Source organism: Momordica charantia (assembly GCF_013281855.1).
Source record: "Momordica charantia cultivar OHB3-1 chromosome 8 unlocalized genomic scaffold, Mcharantia_2.0 BLBB01000008.1, whole genome shotgun sequence".
In the NCBI taxonomy this organism is placed as follows: Eukaryota; Viridiplantae; Streptophyta; class Magnoliopsida; order Cucurbitales; family Cucurbitaceae; genus Momordica; species Momordica charantia.
In genome coordinates, this window is record NW_028275166.1 from 10,106,752 (window position 1) to 10,121,740 (window position 14,989).

Below are 14,989 nucleotides of genomic sequence, written 5' to 3' on the forward strand. Positions count from 1 at the left end.
TCACTCCCCTCCAAAAAAGAAAAAACTCCGGTCCGCCGCCGTGGAAACACCATAACCGTCAAAAAACAAAAAAGTCAGTCGCCGGAGAACGAGAGAGAAGAGAGAGATTTATAGGCGAAGAGTGAGATCGATGGTGACGTTTTCGACGGCGTCGGCGTTGGGGGAGAGAGCGTCTTCCGGCGTCGAGGCGGAGGAGAGGGCGGCGCGGTGGTGGTTCTGGTGGCCGAGCTGCCAATGCTCGTCGAGAAAAGAAGCCGCCATGGCCGGCGAGGCCGACGGCGGCGGCGGCGGCGGCGAGTTGAGGATATGGTGGGGAGGGAAGTGGAGGAGATCGGAGTGGAAGGGCTTGCGAGAGGCGGCTCTCTCGCGCTTGTGGGCGTTCTGGTGGCCGCCTAGTGCTTGGGAAGTGTAGAATTTGCGAGGGCAATAAAGGCATGGGAAAATGCGAGACGAAGAGTATTGGGATTGGGACTTTCTCGAAGGTTTTGGATCCGTTGTTGTTTGGCTCAGGAAGTCGTAAATGGCTGGGTCCGCCATTGATGAGACCTCAAACAAAAACCAGAGAAAATGAACAACAAGGAAGAAGAAGAAGAAGAAGAAGAAGAAGAAGAAGAAGTGGAGATATAAGAAAGAGAGCAAAAATAGAGATGGATAAAGTGGGGATATATATAAGAGTCCCAAAATTTAATTAACCTCTTGCTGATCAGTGATCACACAAAGAGGGAAGATTAAATTAAATATATTACTTTCTTTTCTGTTGGGACAATATTGCCCCTCCTACCTCCATTTGTGGGGTGTGTAATGACGTGGCTTATTAATTAAGTGATTTTTTGGGTAGAATATATTTTAAATATTAAGAAAAACTTTTTTTGGGAGTGCCATTGTTAAAGTCATTTGGGATAAAATTGAGAAAATTAATCCTGATTTTTGAAGTAATAATTGAGGGTGATTAAGAATCTCTTATAATTAAAAAAATAAATAAAACTAACTAGAGAGATTTAAGATATGTCGAGAAGGGTTAAAATTATTTTTTTCATTGTCAAAATTACTTTCATCTAAAATGAGTGATTTTTAAAGTACTAGCTTATTGAAAATGTCTTATAGTTATATCGGTGATTAAATCAATTTTGCATAATCAAAATTATACACAGTTATTCCCAATTATAAACATGGGTAAAAACACATTTAAAAGTTGTTTTTTTTTAATTAAAAAAAATCAATTTTAATGCAATTTGACATTGGTTACTTGAATTAAACAGACTAAAGAATCAGTTTTAATAAGAAAATATATATAACCAAAACGCATAAAAATTGTGTTTTTAACTGGAAGAAGAGAGTTGGTTTAAGGAAAAGTAATTTTTAAAAGAGGTTGCAATGTGAAAGTGTGTACCAAAGTAGTAATCCTGGGAAGGGCATGCAAGATAGCCAGGAAGGGATGGACGAAAAATTTTGGATAAAATGGGAAAACCCCATTATATTTGGGTTGTGTTATATGGGGTAGGATTCTACATGACATGTGGACAAATCCTTGAGCGCCACGAAAAGCTGTGGGTCCAATCCAAATCTGATAGGCTAAGGAGAAAGGGTCTACGTGCTCCAAAAACAAGCAGTCTAGTTTGGCTACTTTCATTGTGTAGGGTTCACCCACTGAGATACATCTACTTACGTTTAGTGGAAGTATGACCTCGCTAATCAAAGTATCTTTAGAGGTGGCTAATTACGATGTACTCTCAATCCGACGATACGGTGTCAGGAATTTTCCATAGCATGTTCTCTCAAATACCTCCCTTATAGCAAGGGATGGGAGTCATAAATTATTCTCAAAAGGTACGCAATATCTTGCAACACCAGATATCCTCTAAATCATTCCAAACTGGGTTTTAAAAGCATTTGACAGCTTTGTTCCTCTTGCAAGATATACATGTGCGAAGGTGACGCAGCTTTGTTTCTCTTGCAAGATATACATGCGCGAAGGTGACGGAGACAACCACGTCACCGTCTACCAACCATATAAGCATACCAAATTCCGATACCAATGGATTGTAATATTGAAACATTATTGATAAATAGTTCTTACATATACCTTAATGAGTTGAAAGTATATTGGAATTGGATTGCAAAAGTAAGAAGGGTAAACTAGGAAGGAAGGAAGGAAGGAGAGAATATTTGTGTAGAGGGTGAATGTTGGGGAAAGGACAGCGAGTGGTACCAACATTTTGTTTTTCCTCTCTCTCTCTTTCTCTTTCTGGAATATCCTTTTTTTTTATTAATTTAAAAATTTAGAATCTCTCTCTCTCTCTCTCTCTCTCTCTCTCTCTCTCTCTCTCTCTCTCTCTCTCTCTCTCTCTACTGTAGTACTATCTATAAGGAGACAGTTGTCACTAATTTTGTGTGTGTGAGTGTAGAGCGCACAGCGCAGCAGTTGCAGTTTGGCGTTGGCAGTAGCAGTTGCGGTCACTCATTCTGAAGGCTGAGCAGACGACGGCGCTCTCTCTTTTCTGTGTGTGTGTGTGTTGTGATGCCATAATTGGTTAAACCCTTTGGTGCTAATTTCTTTCACAAAATCAACCCTTTCAATTTCTGTTGCCATCCTCCACTATTCCCCCAATCTTTATTTCACTCACAATTCATCAATTTTAACACTTACCATCATGTTTGACTGGTACATTTATTTATTTAACTCGTTTTGATTATTCGGGTCACTTATCAAAAATATTGTATAATAAAAACAAAAACTAAATACAAAGATTATTTTATGACAGGTAAAATAAATCGTTTTGAAATTAATAGTAAGGTCGGGTTTTGTTCGATTTAACTCAAATTTTGAATAATTTGGATTGGTTTGATCGAATTTGACTAATACCAGGTTGGGAGGAAAAGTGAATTTTTGGCATTGTTTTTTGGTGGAGGTGTGTTTCTATTTTTCTGTAAAAGAGAGAATATACAATGAAGGGTCTGTGTCGACGTGACCATTAATGTATAAGCAAAAGCAAGTGAGTACGTAATCTAACATTTTTCCTTTCGAGATTTTGATTTTGATTTTGATTTTGATTTGATTTGATCACCAGTTGCAGTTTAATGGAATATTACTTTTCCTTTTCCATATTCAAACTCTTATTACGCCAACCCCAAACTCTTACCCTTTCCTTCTCTCCCACTTTCCCTTTAATGGACTTCATTTCATTTCTAAGCCCTCTAACTCTAAACAAAATTCTTAAATAAATAATAATAATAATAAAAGCCATTATGAACCTATTTTAGTGGTAATTGACATGTATTCATCCCCTTAAAGTTGGAAGTTCAAACTCCCGTTCTCCCAATTTGTTGTACTAAAAAAATTATTGATAAAAAAAAAGAAAGATATGAGAAATTAAACAGCACCACTTTAAATACTAATTAAGATTATTCTATTTTGTTCCTATTTGTTTTAGTATAACAAGGGAAGGTATGAGGATTTAAACTCACGAGTTATTGGTTAGAGACATGTGTCATTACTGCTAAGCTAAACTCATGTTAGACTATTTTGCTTCCATTATTATTATCATGTTCAGTAACGAATTTGCTTCATCTCAACTAACTCTTAAAGTCATATCTCGTAAGTCTTTAAAAACTGTTCAATAAATCTATGGAGTTTCACTTAATTTAGACATATTAAATAGTTTTTTTAATTCAATAATCTGAGTTTTGTGTTTAATATTTCATTGACTTTTAAATTTTGTGGCTAATATGTCTTGAATTATAAAAAAAAAGACTAATAAGTTATAAACCTTATATTAAGAACCTATTAGTATCGATACAACATTCAAAGTTCAAAACACATATGAGACACTTTTAAAAGTTTAGATACCAATTAGATAATTTTAAGAACCCATTAGATATATTTTTTTTTTAAATTCTCTCTTAGACACTAACTCTTAGACTAAAGTTGTAATTTAACATTATTATTATTATTATTATTATTAAAATCCCATGTGGGCTGACAAGCAACGCTAAGCCGGGTGATTACAAGAGTGGGCCTTACGACTGTATTCATTAAGCTCGGCCCAAATTTTGATATTTGAATTGGGCCAATATATTGAGTAAATGGGCCTGCCTTATTGGACAGTAGTGATTAGAGCGAGTCGGCCCAAGGACCAGAACCCACACCGTTCCACGTTTTAGTGAAAACACATTTTCTAATCTGAATTTTGGAATAATGGTGAGGTTGAGATGATTTTGGAATAATGAAAAAAATAAATCCTCTTTTCATCCATTTACATGTAAAAATAAAAAATAGAAAATTATCCGTCCTTGATAATGTTTTGAATTTCTAATTTAAAGTATGCAACCAAAACACAAAGAACATTTTGAAAAATATTTTTAATATGCTAAAATTACTTATCACCCCTTCAAACTGTAGGCAAAACCACCCCTCTCATGTCATGTTCCTTAAAAATAAAAATAAATAAATAAATAAACTAAACTCACAAAGTGCTTTTTGAAATTCCGAGTGCTTTTAATTTTATAATCGTCCAAAACCCACAAAGGAATTAATGAAATACTTAGTTTCATTATTATTTTGTTTTCCAACATTAAAGTTGTCTGAGCTTTGGAACAGTGCCACAGCAGGCAGTGAAGGGTAAAAACTTTGTTCAATATGAAGGCAGATTCTATACAGGATGATGATAACTGAACTGGGTTAACGCCATTTTTGAGAGGGAAATGACAGAAGAAGAAGAAAAATATGTACATTACATGGATATGTTAGAAAAGAAGAAGCCTTTTGCATTTTTTTGATAGAGATATGGAGGAAGCCATTGTCAGCTGATGCTGAAGTATCTTGGATCTTCTGGAAAATGGTATTCCACCTTCAACTGCCATTCCACACCCAAAAAACACAACAAAAAAAGACAAAAACTTGTTAAATGCCATATTGAACTCACCAAAATCAGTAAAAAAGTTCATAACAGCAGCTCTAGCAAGAGATTAGCACATACTAATGAGTGATTCTTTGCCCATCTTAGAAGAAATGGGAAGAAAGGATGGTTTCTGATGTTAAAAATTATATTGAGAGACTGCCATGGATTAACCATTACCTTGCCCTCATCGGCATCTGAATGGCGCTGCGGGAAGACGACCCTTAAGTCGTTGTACAGATAGAATTTCCTTTCGCCTTCTATATCTAAGTTATGCTTGTTTTGCATGGAGAGGGAATCGGGTTTGCATTTCCGAGACGATCGAGAAGATTTTTTGGGAAATGGACAGAGGAATCGGAGGTGAAGGGCATAGCGGAGAGCACCTGCAGAATTCTCATTGACCTTTGAACAAACATGCAACACCTTCCTGTCAGTTCCACAGCAAGTATCAACCCAGCAACCATCCTTCTGATCAGCCCCCCTCTGGCATTGATTCTCAAGGCCCAGGAGCGCACCAGCATCTGTCTTTCGGTTATTGAAAACTCGCTCCGATCCATCCCCATCATCAATAAAGTCGACCACGTTAGAGCTTTCTTTCCCCATTTGCACATCCTCCCCTTTGCACAGAGCCTTAACTCCATTGATATCTGTTCCGTTATTGCTAACCACTTCAGCATCGCCTCTTTGGGAGGCTAAAGTCACATTGTCGGCCATTTTATTGTCGTGATCGAACTTCCCTTCTCTCGACAGTGAAGAAGTTGGTGTATTGGACGAACCTAAAGTAGCCTTCTGGCGCAAGAAGGTCTAATTTTCGTACGCAAAAACAAGAACAAAATTAGAGCTAATAAGAGCCAGCTAAAAATATGAACCATGAAAATCTAAAAGTTGTCCAACATTAAACATCCTGGTAATATGATGAACAGAATCAAAAGTAGCATCAAGATATAAGATTCACCACCTTAGTACCGGCTGGCATGTCACTCAAATCATACTTGCAGAGAAAAGTGTGCAGGGGTGTCTTCTCGGGATTGCTGAGAACCTGGAAAAAGAAAATACATCAAAAAATAAATACGAGATCGCATAGGCTCTTCTAATTGCTTGGAAGTTACCCATACCTATAGAATCCATAATGTGCCGAACCAGGTCGACCAGCACATATGCATTACATTTTCACATATTACATCAATCAAGCACTCAGACAAGCAAATGTAGAGAGAAATTATCACTTGATAATTCTACAGCTCCTGAAAACTTCAATGGGAAAATGAGAAAAATCTAAAAATAATACATCGAGTTTCTCATAATCGCTCCAGATGGGATGGGAAGATGACCCCTGATAATATAACTTTTAAAGATTCTACCAATGAAATATTGAATCAGGTTAGTACCTAAACAGACAAAGTACTTCGACACCAACTTTCGAATATTTCATCCTTTCTTACAGCAATAGGTAAATTCTGATGCAACCAGAAAAAAGATTCACACAAAACAGCACTTGCTACACAACACAAGATATCTTGCACCGATGTATAATCCATATGTGGCCTTCACAATTTAACATAAAGAACCTCCACATTATAACCTTTACAATTACAGGCTATCAGGAAAGGGCAAAACTCTTTGCAAAAGTGTTTTTTTTCCCATTTTGTGAGGTATATGGATTGATAGAAACAACAGAGTTTTTAGAGGGTTAGAGAAATCTTGGAAGACTGCATGGGCTTTTATAAGATTTAAATCTTCTGTGTGAACCTTTAAAAAAAAAAAAAAAGCTAATAGACTTAATATATCAGTGATGAGTCGTCCAGTTTAACCTGACACATAAAAGGTTATCCTATTTAGTCCTTAAACCATGCATCCTGGAAATGAACAAATTAGAATGTTACACCTAAAATCGCGCAAATATTTAATGCAATAATAGAACATAAATCCTTCTCATACATAATTAACACTCACAAATATAGTAACCATATAAAAAGTGGCCAAGCAACCCACCAGTTGTATGCGCCCTTTCATAGGAACCCGAAGGCGGCTCTTCACCATTTGGGACTCATCGTTGCTTGAAACTTGTTTGGATTTTTGTACCCTATACTTGTTTAGTAAAGAATTTTTAGCAAGATCAATGGATGCATAATATAGTAAGTAGCGATCTCCATCCACACTTGCTACTGAAAATGGAAGCTTCTGGGACTGTGGCGAGAAGTTCCCTCCAGTAATGCTTAGCACAGCCAGAAAACCATCAATTTTCTACACATATAATATGTAATTAAGTAAAAAACGTTGCAAAGTAAATATTTCTGTGTTAAATCAGGACTGGCATTATGCAGCAGTATACTAACCTGACAAAGTTTTCCAGATAAGAATCGACCAGATAATAAAGACTCCTCAAATGAACCAACCAACGATCTCCTAATGGGAAGTCCACTCAAACTTCGAACAAACCGCATGCTCGGGGAAGTAGGGACCAGCTCCTGCGACATAAACCAACTTACGCTCTTGGAATTTTCCAAGGAGGACGGCCGAAACTCTTTCTCCAAAATAACATCTTCAAATGATTTGATTTCCTCTTCGTCAGAGGCAAATAAAATATGCGAGTCTGAACCACCAAATGATTTTTCTATATCGCGAAGTGAATGATAACCAATATTTTCTTTCTTGACGTCTCTGCATCTTCCTGCATTTTTCATTCTCTCTGAAATCTTTGGACCAAGAGGTGACAAAGAAAGTGGTACCACAGACACGGTCTCGGGAGACAGACTTTCAGACTCCACATGGGTTCTTACTCGACTCAACTTACAGAGTTCATCATGTCCTGGACAAGATAAAATTTCATCCTGAACTAGAGATTTCTTGTTTTCTATCAGAGGACCATCATGAAAAACAATGGATTTCACAACGCCGCTGCCATACAGCATTTTCTTCTGTTCCAATAGACCTGCTAGAGACCACGTTTGCAAGGTAATGTCATTTTTACTTCCAACATTGGCTTTCTTAAAATCATGAGCTGCAGAAGTTCTTAAATTTTCAGATATAGAGGCATCAGTTTGGATACTTCTGCTACCAATGTCCAACTGATCACCCTTAAATTGGTCTGGAAAAAGCATGCTACTCAGTGGAGATAACAGCCGCTTTCTAACTGCTGACCCACTGGACTCGGTTTCACTGACCCTAATATCAACCGTGCTTCCATCATTTCTAGAACTAGTTTCCCCTGACACAAATCCAACTATCCTAGAAACCGGATTATGGCTATCTCGTCCACATTTAGAGTTAAACCAGCGGCCATCATCCATAGAGCCAATTTTTGGACCATGATAATTGGAAGAGTTTTCCAATCTCCCTCCAACTTTAGACAAGTTCTCATGAAAATTTGGAAGCTCCATATAGAAGTTTCTCTCAGAATCTCCAGAAGAAGAGCATGGCGAACTCCCAGTACACCGGCTCAAGCCTCCATTACGGATTCCAGCCAAATTGCATGAGCTCACATCGTTAAAACGTGGAGGGCTCTGCAGAAACATGCTCAATGAACCAGCTGGTGGTACCTCCTCAGTTGTTCCACTTATGGGGACTTGCGGTAAGCCCATTGCTAAATGCCGATCTTCCCAAAAAACTAATTATTATATTTTGAATGGGATTTTACTCCAGTTCCTTTCTCTTTTCTCAACGAATACATATACGTCCTTCCTTAAGAGTGTGTGTTGAGAGAGCTTAGAGTTTGCTTCTGTTGCTGTTGGATACCAGATGCCTACACTTCTACCAATGTTTCTACTGGATGATCTTCTACCTTTAAGCACTATGATTTTAAATTCTTAATTACCTATGCTCATTAGTATCCTGATGAAAGAAGAAAGATCAAAAGAGTGCATTTCCCAGATCTAAATATAAGCCAATGCTATGTATCTTCCAAGTGCATCCATGATTTAGACATACCCTCTTCCATGCCCATGGAGTTTTTCATAGAGAAACTCAAGCAGATGTGAGATATCAAAAAATTACAGCGAGCAAACTTCCTCCAACCTCCATTCAAAGGAATAGCCAACGACACACATTTCGTCATCGCCAATACAACGACTAAACACCCCTGAAATGATATGAACAATGATTAGTCCCTTCCCATAAATCTACTGTATTCACTTTACCTTGCATTTGTAAATGTCTAGTATCGATCCAATTTCATCAATATTTAACAAAACAGCACAAAATTTTCTCTTTAATTAGTGGTTATAACTAAAGATGATCATTGATGGGGTTTATTACTCGCCATGATATGATCTACAGGAGTTGCAACTTATATTCCAATCAAACCAGTGTATTAATGTGGGACAAAATGCAGAATCAACCATGGAAGAATCAAGAATGGTAGAGAAAGAAAAAGGAGTACAGATTTTTTCAATTAACAATTCCTCCATTACAATGGAACGAAGAGGAGCATATCTGGGCTTAAAATTCCTTTCCCCTCTACCTCCCCTCAAGGCCTTTCTCGCCTAAAGATGTACAAGAGAATATCAACACCAACCAAAAAGCAGAACCAACTTCCAGAACGTCAAATAGGAAGAGGACTCGAAAGAAGAGAAGTTGCTTGTACGAAACCCATAAGATAACCCATTCAACGCAATCGCATTACAATTGGGTCATCATCCACTGCAAGCAACTGGATTTTTCAATTGTTATGTTATTCTTAAGCTGTTTCTTTGTTCAGTAATTGAAAAAGAAATAGCCCAAAAAAACCCCCCCATTAAAGAGATTTTCGTTAAACTAAGAAGTCTAAAACCAGAGCTCCTCCGGAGAAGGCAGCAGCAGCACACAGAAACGACCAAAACGAAAGTAGAACAAAAACTAATTTCAGGGTACGGGAAGCAGCTGGATCACCCAAAATTAGGAAGAGAAGACAAGGATTTAGTGAGTGAATTAAAAAGAAAAAACATCATCCGGATTAAGGGACGCACCAATTAGCAGTCCGGTGAAAGAATCCGGCGGAAAAATCATTTCCGAACAAAAAGTCTACACCCCCAGATCGAGAATCCCCGATTGTTGAAGGATTGAACACAGAAAGGGGAAAATCAAAGGGGGAGGGGCCTGGTTTTGGTTGGTGTGGAAGAAATTGGAAATGGGAAATGGGTATAGTAGAGGGCAGATGGGTTTAGTTTTAGTTTTAGAGAGAAGAGAAGAGAAGCTTCGTTCGAGCTTTGATGGGTTGGATCATGGCTCAATGGTTCAATGGCTCAATGGCTGATGGGTGTGTATCCATAATCCATAATCTCTCTCTCTCTCACCATGTTTTTGTTTATAATCCCAAAATACCAGCAAGCGTCATTTCATCACCATCATCGCCCCATCCCAATTTTCCCACCGCCATTCCTTAGGTTGTAATTTTCCTTTTTTTTTTTTTTTTCCTCTTTGCATATTCCATCTCTCTCTCTCTGTTTTTTTTTTTCCTTATAAGGCTCTCTCCCTCTCTCGAGGTTAAAAAAAATTAGTCACCTAATTTTAAATATTTAGGTGTATCGTGAAATTTTTCAAAAAAATTAAGGGTCTATTTTTATTAAATAATAATTTAATTTTTATACTTTATAAATACATTTAGGGACCGTTTATTTTTCGGGGATGTAGATGCCCAGCATCTAGCGATGTCTGGAATTTCAGATGCCCAAAATTTCTCCATCTCTACCAATGATGAAATCAAAATGAGGTTTGTCCCTCTTGCGTCTGCTTGCTACTCCCGCTTTTTCTTCCTTGATCGTAGTTGGTTCTGCTTTCTCTTGCTGCTCAAGATGGTCGATTGCTGCTATCGACTACCTATGCCTGCCCGCTTCTTGCTCGACCATCTCTCTACGCTCTTTCGAATTCCTATTTTCATCTTTCATCCCATTAGAATCCAACAGAAAATGTTCGAACAGCTGCCTCTTCTCTTCTGGACTCTTCTCTGACATCACAAGTGTATATCATCAGATTGTCCGGTCTCTCCCTATGGCTTTTTAAGAAGCTAGACCCAATAAGAAGCCCAACATTTTCAGATAGTCGCGTGTGTGTAAGAAACTTAATAAAAAAAATCATTGTAAACTTAAAACTACATCGATTAAATTGTTACGTATTGAAGTTCAGAGACTAAATTATTACAAATTTAAAAGTATAGAGATTAAATTGCTACAAATTAAAATTTAGAGACTAAATTATTACTTCACTAAAAATATAGGATTAAAAGTGTTTTTACCCTTAATTTTAATAACAAAAAAATCTTAAACATTTTCATATCTTCATTTGTTTGAATTAATATTTCAATTATATCATAAATAAATAAACATGATATCCAAAAAAATAAATAAATAACTAATATCCACATTTTTTTAGACAACATCGACATATTAGTAATAGTAAAATTTTTAATTTGTTTCAAAATGTAAAATATTTATTTGTTAATTTAAATATTTTTATGAATATATTAATTTTTGTATGTTAAAAAGAATCATATGTATCGTATTTTATTAATAAATTTTCAAAAAATGAACACCCAACTATTTAAAACTTTATAAATTTAATATGTATTTAAAACGTTATAACTTAAAATATATATTTATTTTATGTTGTTCATGTAAATGCCTCTAGTTTAATTCTTATTACATTAGTTAAAAAAAAGGTAAAAAATAAATCCTAATTACATGAGTTTGGGTAGAATATATTTTAAAGTAAACTGAATATAATAAAGTGTCAAACGAATAATTAATTAATTAAAAATTATTCTATAATCAATTCTATTTTTAAAAGTAATTTGAATATTTTTCCCCCACGCGATTTGTGTTGTGTCAAGTGCAAACAAACAATTAATTACGATGAAATAAAAAAATTGGTTGAACATATGGATTTTTTGGTGTTTAGTTCTGCATAGAACAATCTTTACAAATTATTTTATTAATATGTTTTAAAAGTAATTAAACATTTTTTAAATTTTATTTATGGATATACTTGAAAATAATTTGATTTTTTTTCCCTCTAATTTACCCCAAAGTTGAAGTGTGGAATAATTAATTGTGTATTTATAAGAAAAATGATTGTATTAAAAAAAATGAAGAAGTTGTTGATGCTGTATTTCGACCAAGGTGATACGTCGGCATAAGTCAAAGTGAACTCTATTGGTGAGGTGTTCGGCCGTATAATCAAATGTTTAAGTAAGTACTTAATTCAAAATAATGTTGAGTCGAGCTTAGTAAAATATGTAGAGATCTCACACCTTTGGAAAGGTGGAACTCTACTTTCGTAAATGAAGCATTGAAAAACGTCGCTATGCTATTACGACATTCGTATGAATCATCCAATTGATCTTGTACCAACTGTCAGTAGATTAATTATGTGATATTTGGTACTTGTCATGGATCATCTACTTACATAATCTTCGTCCCAAGTCGAAACCGAGCTGAGCTCCGCATTATGCATATTTGATTAGTTCTTCTTGGTTATTAGCGTGTTCGAGCATGTCCCTAGACAAGGCCATGTGTATACTTTATGTTTCACCCATAACAAAAATCATTGCATAAAAAATTATTTTAAAAATATTAGTATTGTTTTAATTATTTTAATTGAGAAGATTACTATCGTTTTCAAAGAAAAAACCATTATGATTTCGTACCCAAAAACACCATTATGATTTACAATGGCTTTGGCATATTTTTAATTTTTTTCGATAAATCTACTTTAAAGAAATGTAATTTGAATATTTTTATTTTAGTTATTATATATTTATTCCTACCATTATAGATGTTTGCTTATAGTTTATTATAAAGTTAGTTGCAATTTAATAAAAGAAATTGAAATTTTGATTACATTTATTATATTGAAAATAAAAATTTTATTCTTAAGAAGTTGAAATAGTCTTTAAACACCCTCCCTAAACATTATATTCCATTTTGTAATTTAAACTGCATATAAAAACGGTTCTTATATATATAGAATAAATAAATGTCAACATAAGTGTAGTTCAAAGTTAATTAGATTTGAGTTCAAATCCATATTTGAGTTGGAATCCTCTCATCACCACTTGTTGTACTAAAATTTTTTATATATATATGTATATGTATATATATAAATTTCTCCCTCTAATTCAAATATATCTATTATTTTAAGTTAAATACTATTTTCATTCAAATACTTTTGATTTTTATTCCTTTGAGTCAATATACTTTTAGAATATTCATTTTATTATTATATTTTAAACCTTTTTAATCTTCTCTCAATTATTTCAATCATAATTTTAACATGATATTTTACTCGTTATTAAAATGAAGTACGGAATTTGAATTAAAAGGTTTGTATAAAAATTTGTGCTAAAATTTTGCAAATAAAAAATAAATTGGTTACTTTTGAAAAGTACAAGAATTAAAAAAATGATTTGGAAGTATAACGACTAAAATGAATAAAAGTTAAAGTTACACTCAAATGAAATTTTGAAATTACAATAATAAAAAATAAATAAAATTAAAATAGTATTTAAACACATTTTATTTATAATATAATATTGAAGGAAAAAAAAACCATTTTTGGTGCCGTTGTCTTTTGAAATTCTATGTCTGACAGAATTTCAAATCCATAGAATTGGTTTTAGTCTTTTTATTTTTATTTTTTATTATTATTTTTGACAGATAGAATTCATTTTAGTCAACTTTAATAAATAAGAATTTGGAACCATTGTGTTTTTAAATTGAAGGCCATTCATTTCGTTTAGTGGGGCTGGTAAAAAAGGTTATTCCATAGGCACCTTTTTACTTTTACCTTTTCAACCTTCCTAATTGGTAATTTAAGTATAACAAAAATTTATTCTTTATAATTTTAATTTTTAATTAAACCATGATTATTTAGATTTTAATTTAATCATCATGATTCTAAAAAAAAATTATTTAAACAACTTTGTCATTACCATTTACCATATTGATTAAAGAAATATATGTGACAATAAATTGATGTTTTCTATTTAACTAACTATGTTAGTCAATTGTAATAATGCTTTAATTCGAATTAAAATTTTTTTTGAAGGAAATTGGAAAATTTATTAGATTGTAATACACAATTTGAGGACGATATGCATGTGAAGCTTCACCAAACTACATGGATCAAATTGAAACTGACACTAAATTTGGAATGACCAACTTTATAATTTGATAAATAAATAAAACAATTTTCTCAACCTTTTTTTTCTAATATAAAAGTTTTTTCGTCTCGTTAATAATTGGTTGGTTTAAATACTATTTTTATCTTTATACTTATGACATTCCTTCAATTTAATCATTATACTTTAAAAACGTTCATTTTGGTTTTAAACTTTCAACTTCTGTTATTTTAGTCTTTGTATCTTGAAAACGTCCATTTTGGTCCGTGTATAGTGACTAATTTAGTAATTATTTATTATATTTCAACACAAGTGGCTACATTCAATAAATTAAGTAGGTGAAGTATCGTGTTAAAATTATGATCAAAATAAAAAATATAGGAAGGAAAATGAATCGACCCTGAATCGAAATAGATGTTTCGAATGTATTTGAACTAAAACAAATATAAGTTAAAAATAAAGAGACCAAAATATACTTCGAGACTAATACAATGTTTAAACCTAAATTGTTATCAAAATCAAATTGAACAAAAAGAGGCAGAGGCAGAGCATTTAGGTTGATGGTCACAGCAAATGAACAGGTAACTGAAAAAGTTGACACACCATTGAATATTTGATGTGTCCATGCGCTTCATCCATCCCCTATTTATATACTCACGAAAATAAATATTATTTTTATATACGTACTTTTCAATTTTAGTTCGTTTTAATCTCTATAATTTCAAAACGTTTGTTTTCGTCTCTATATTTTTTTATTAGTGATCATTTTAGTTAAAATTTAACGTAAAATTTACTACAAATTTATGACTACATTTCAAAAAGTGACGTGAAATGAAGTTTCATGTTAAAATTGTAATCGAAATAAATGAGATAAAAATAAAAATTAATCTATCAAAATAGTCTAAAAATATAAAAACTAAAATAGACGTGTCGAAATAACGTAGATTAAAAAAACGTTTAAAATAATAACAAACGTAGGGAAAAAATAAAGTGAAATAGAAGG

At 33.8% G+C, this 14,989-nt stretch overlaps 1 protein-coding gene across 1 annotated transcript; it reads right to left on the minus strand.

Annotated features, from left to right (window-relative positions):
- Positions 1-4,612: 4,612 nt before the first annotated feature.
- On the minus strand, positions 4,613-10,249 carry LOC111023374 (uncharacterized). The gene is made up of 6 exons (XM_022300798.2): positions 9,839-10,249; positions 7,232-8,973; positions 6,888-7,139; positions 5,854-5,934; positions 5,076-5,699; positions 4,613-4,853 (listed from the first exon to the last, which is right to left on the minus strand). Exons 2-6 carry the CDS (start codon positions 8,474-8,476, stop codon positions 4,800-4,802), a joined length of 2,256 nt encoding a protein of 751 aa, XP_022156490.1. The 5' UTR covers positions 8,477-8,973; positions 9,839-10,249; the 3' UTR covers positions 4,613-4,799.
- Between the last annotated feature and the right edge of the window lie 4,740 nt (positions 10,250-14,989).

What these genes read in the sequence shown, in the direction of transcription:
- LOC111023374 (XM_022300798.2), bottom strand. Translation starts at nt 8,476, where the DNA reads ATGGGCTTACCGCAAGTCCCCATAAGTGGAACAACTGAGGAGGTACCA. An exon ending in TATCTGGAAAACTTTGTCAG is followed by an intron (nt 7,140 to 7,231) that starts GTTAGTATACTG and finishes TTATATGTGTAG; the next exon opens with AAAATTGATGGTTTTCTGGC. An exon ending in ACATGCCAGCCGGTACTAAG is followed by an intron (nt 5,700 to 5,853) that starts GTGGTGAATCTT and finishes TACGAAAATTAG; the next exon opens with ACCTTCTTGCGCCAGAAGGC.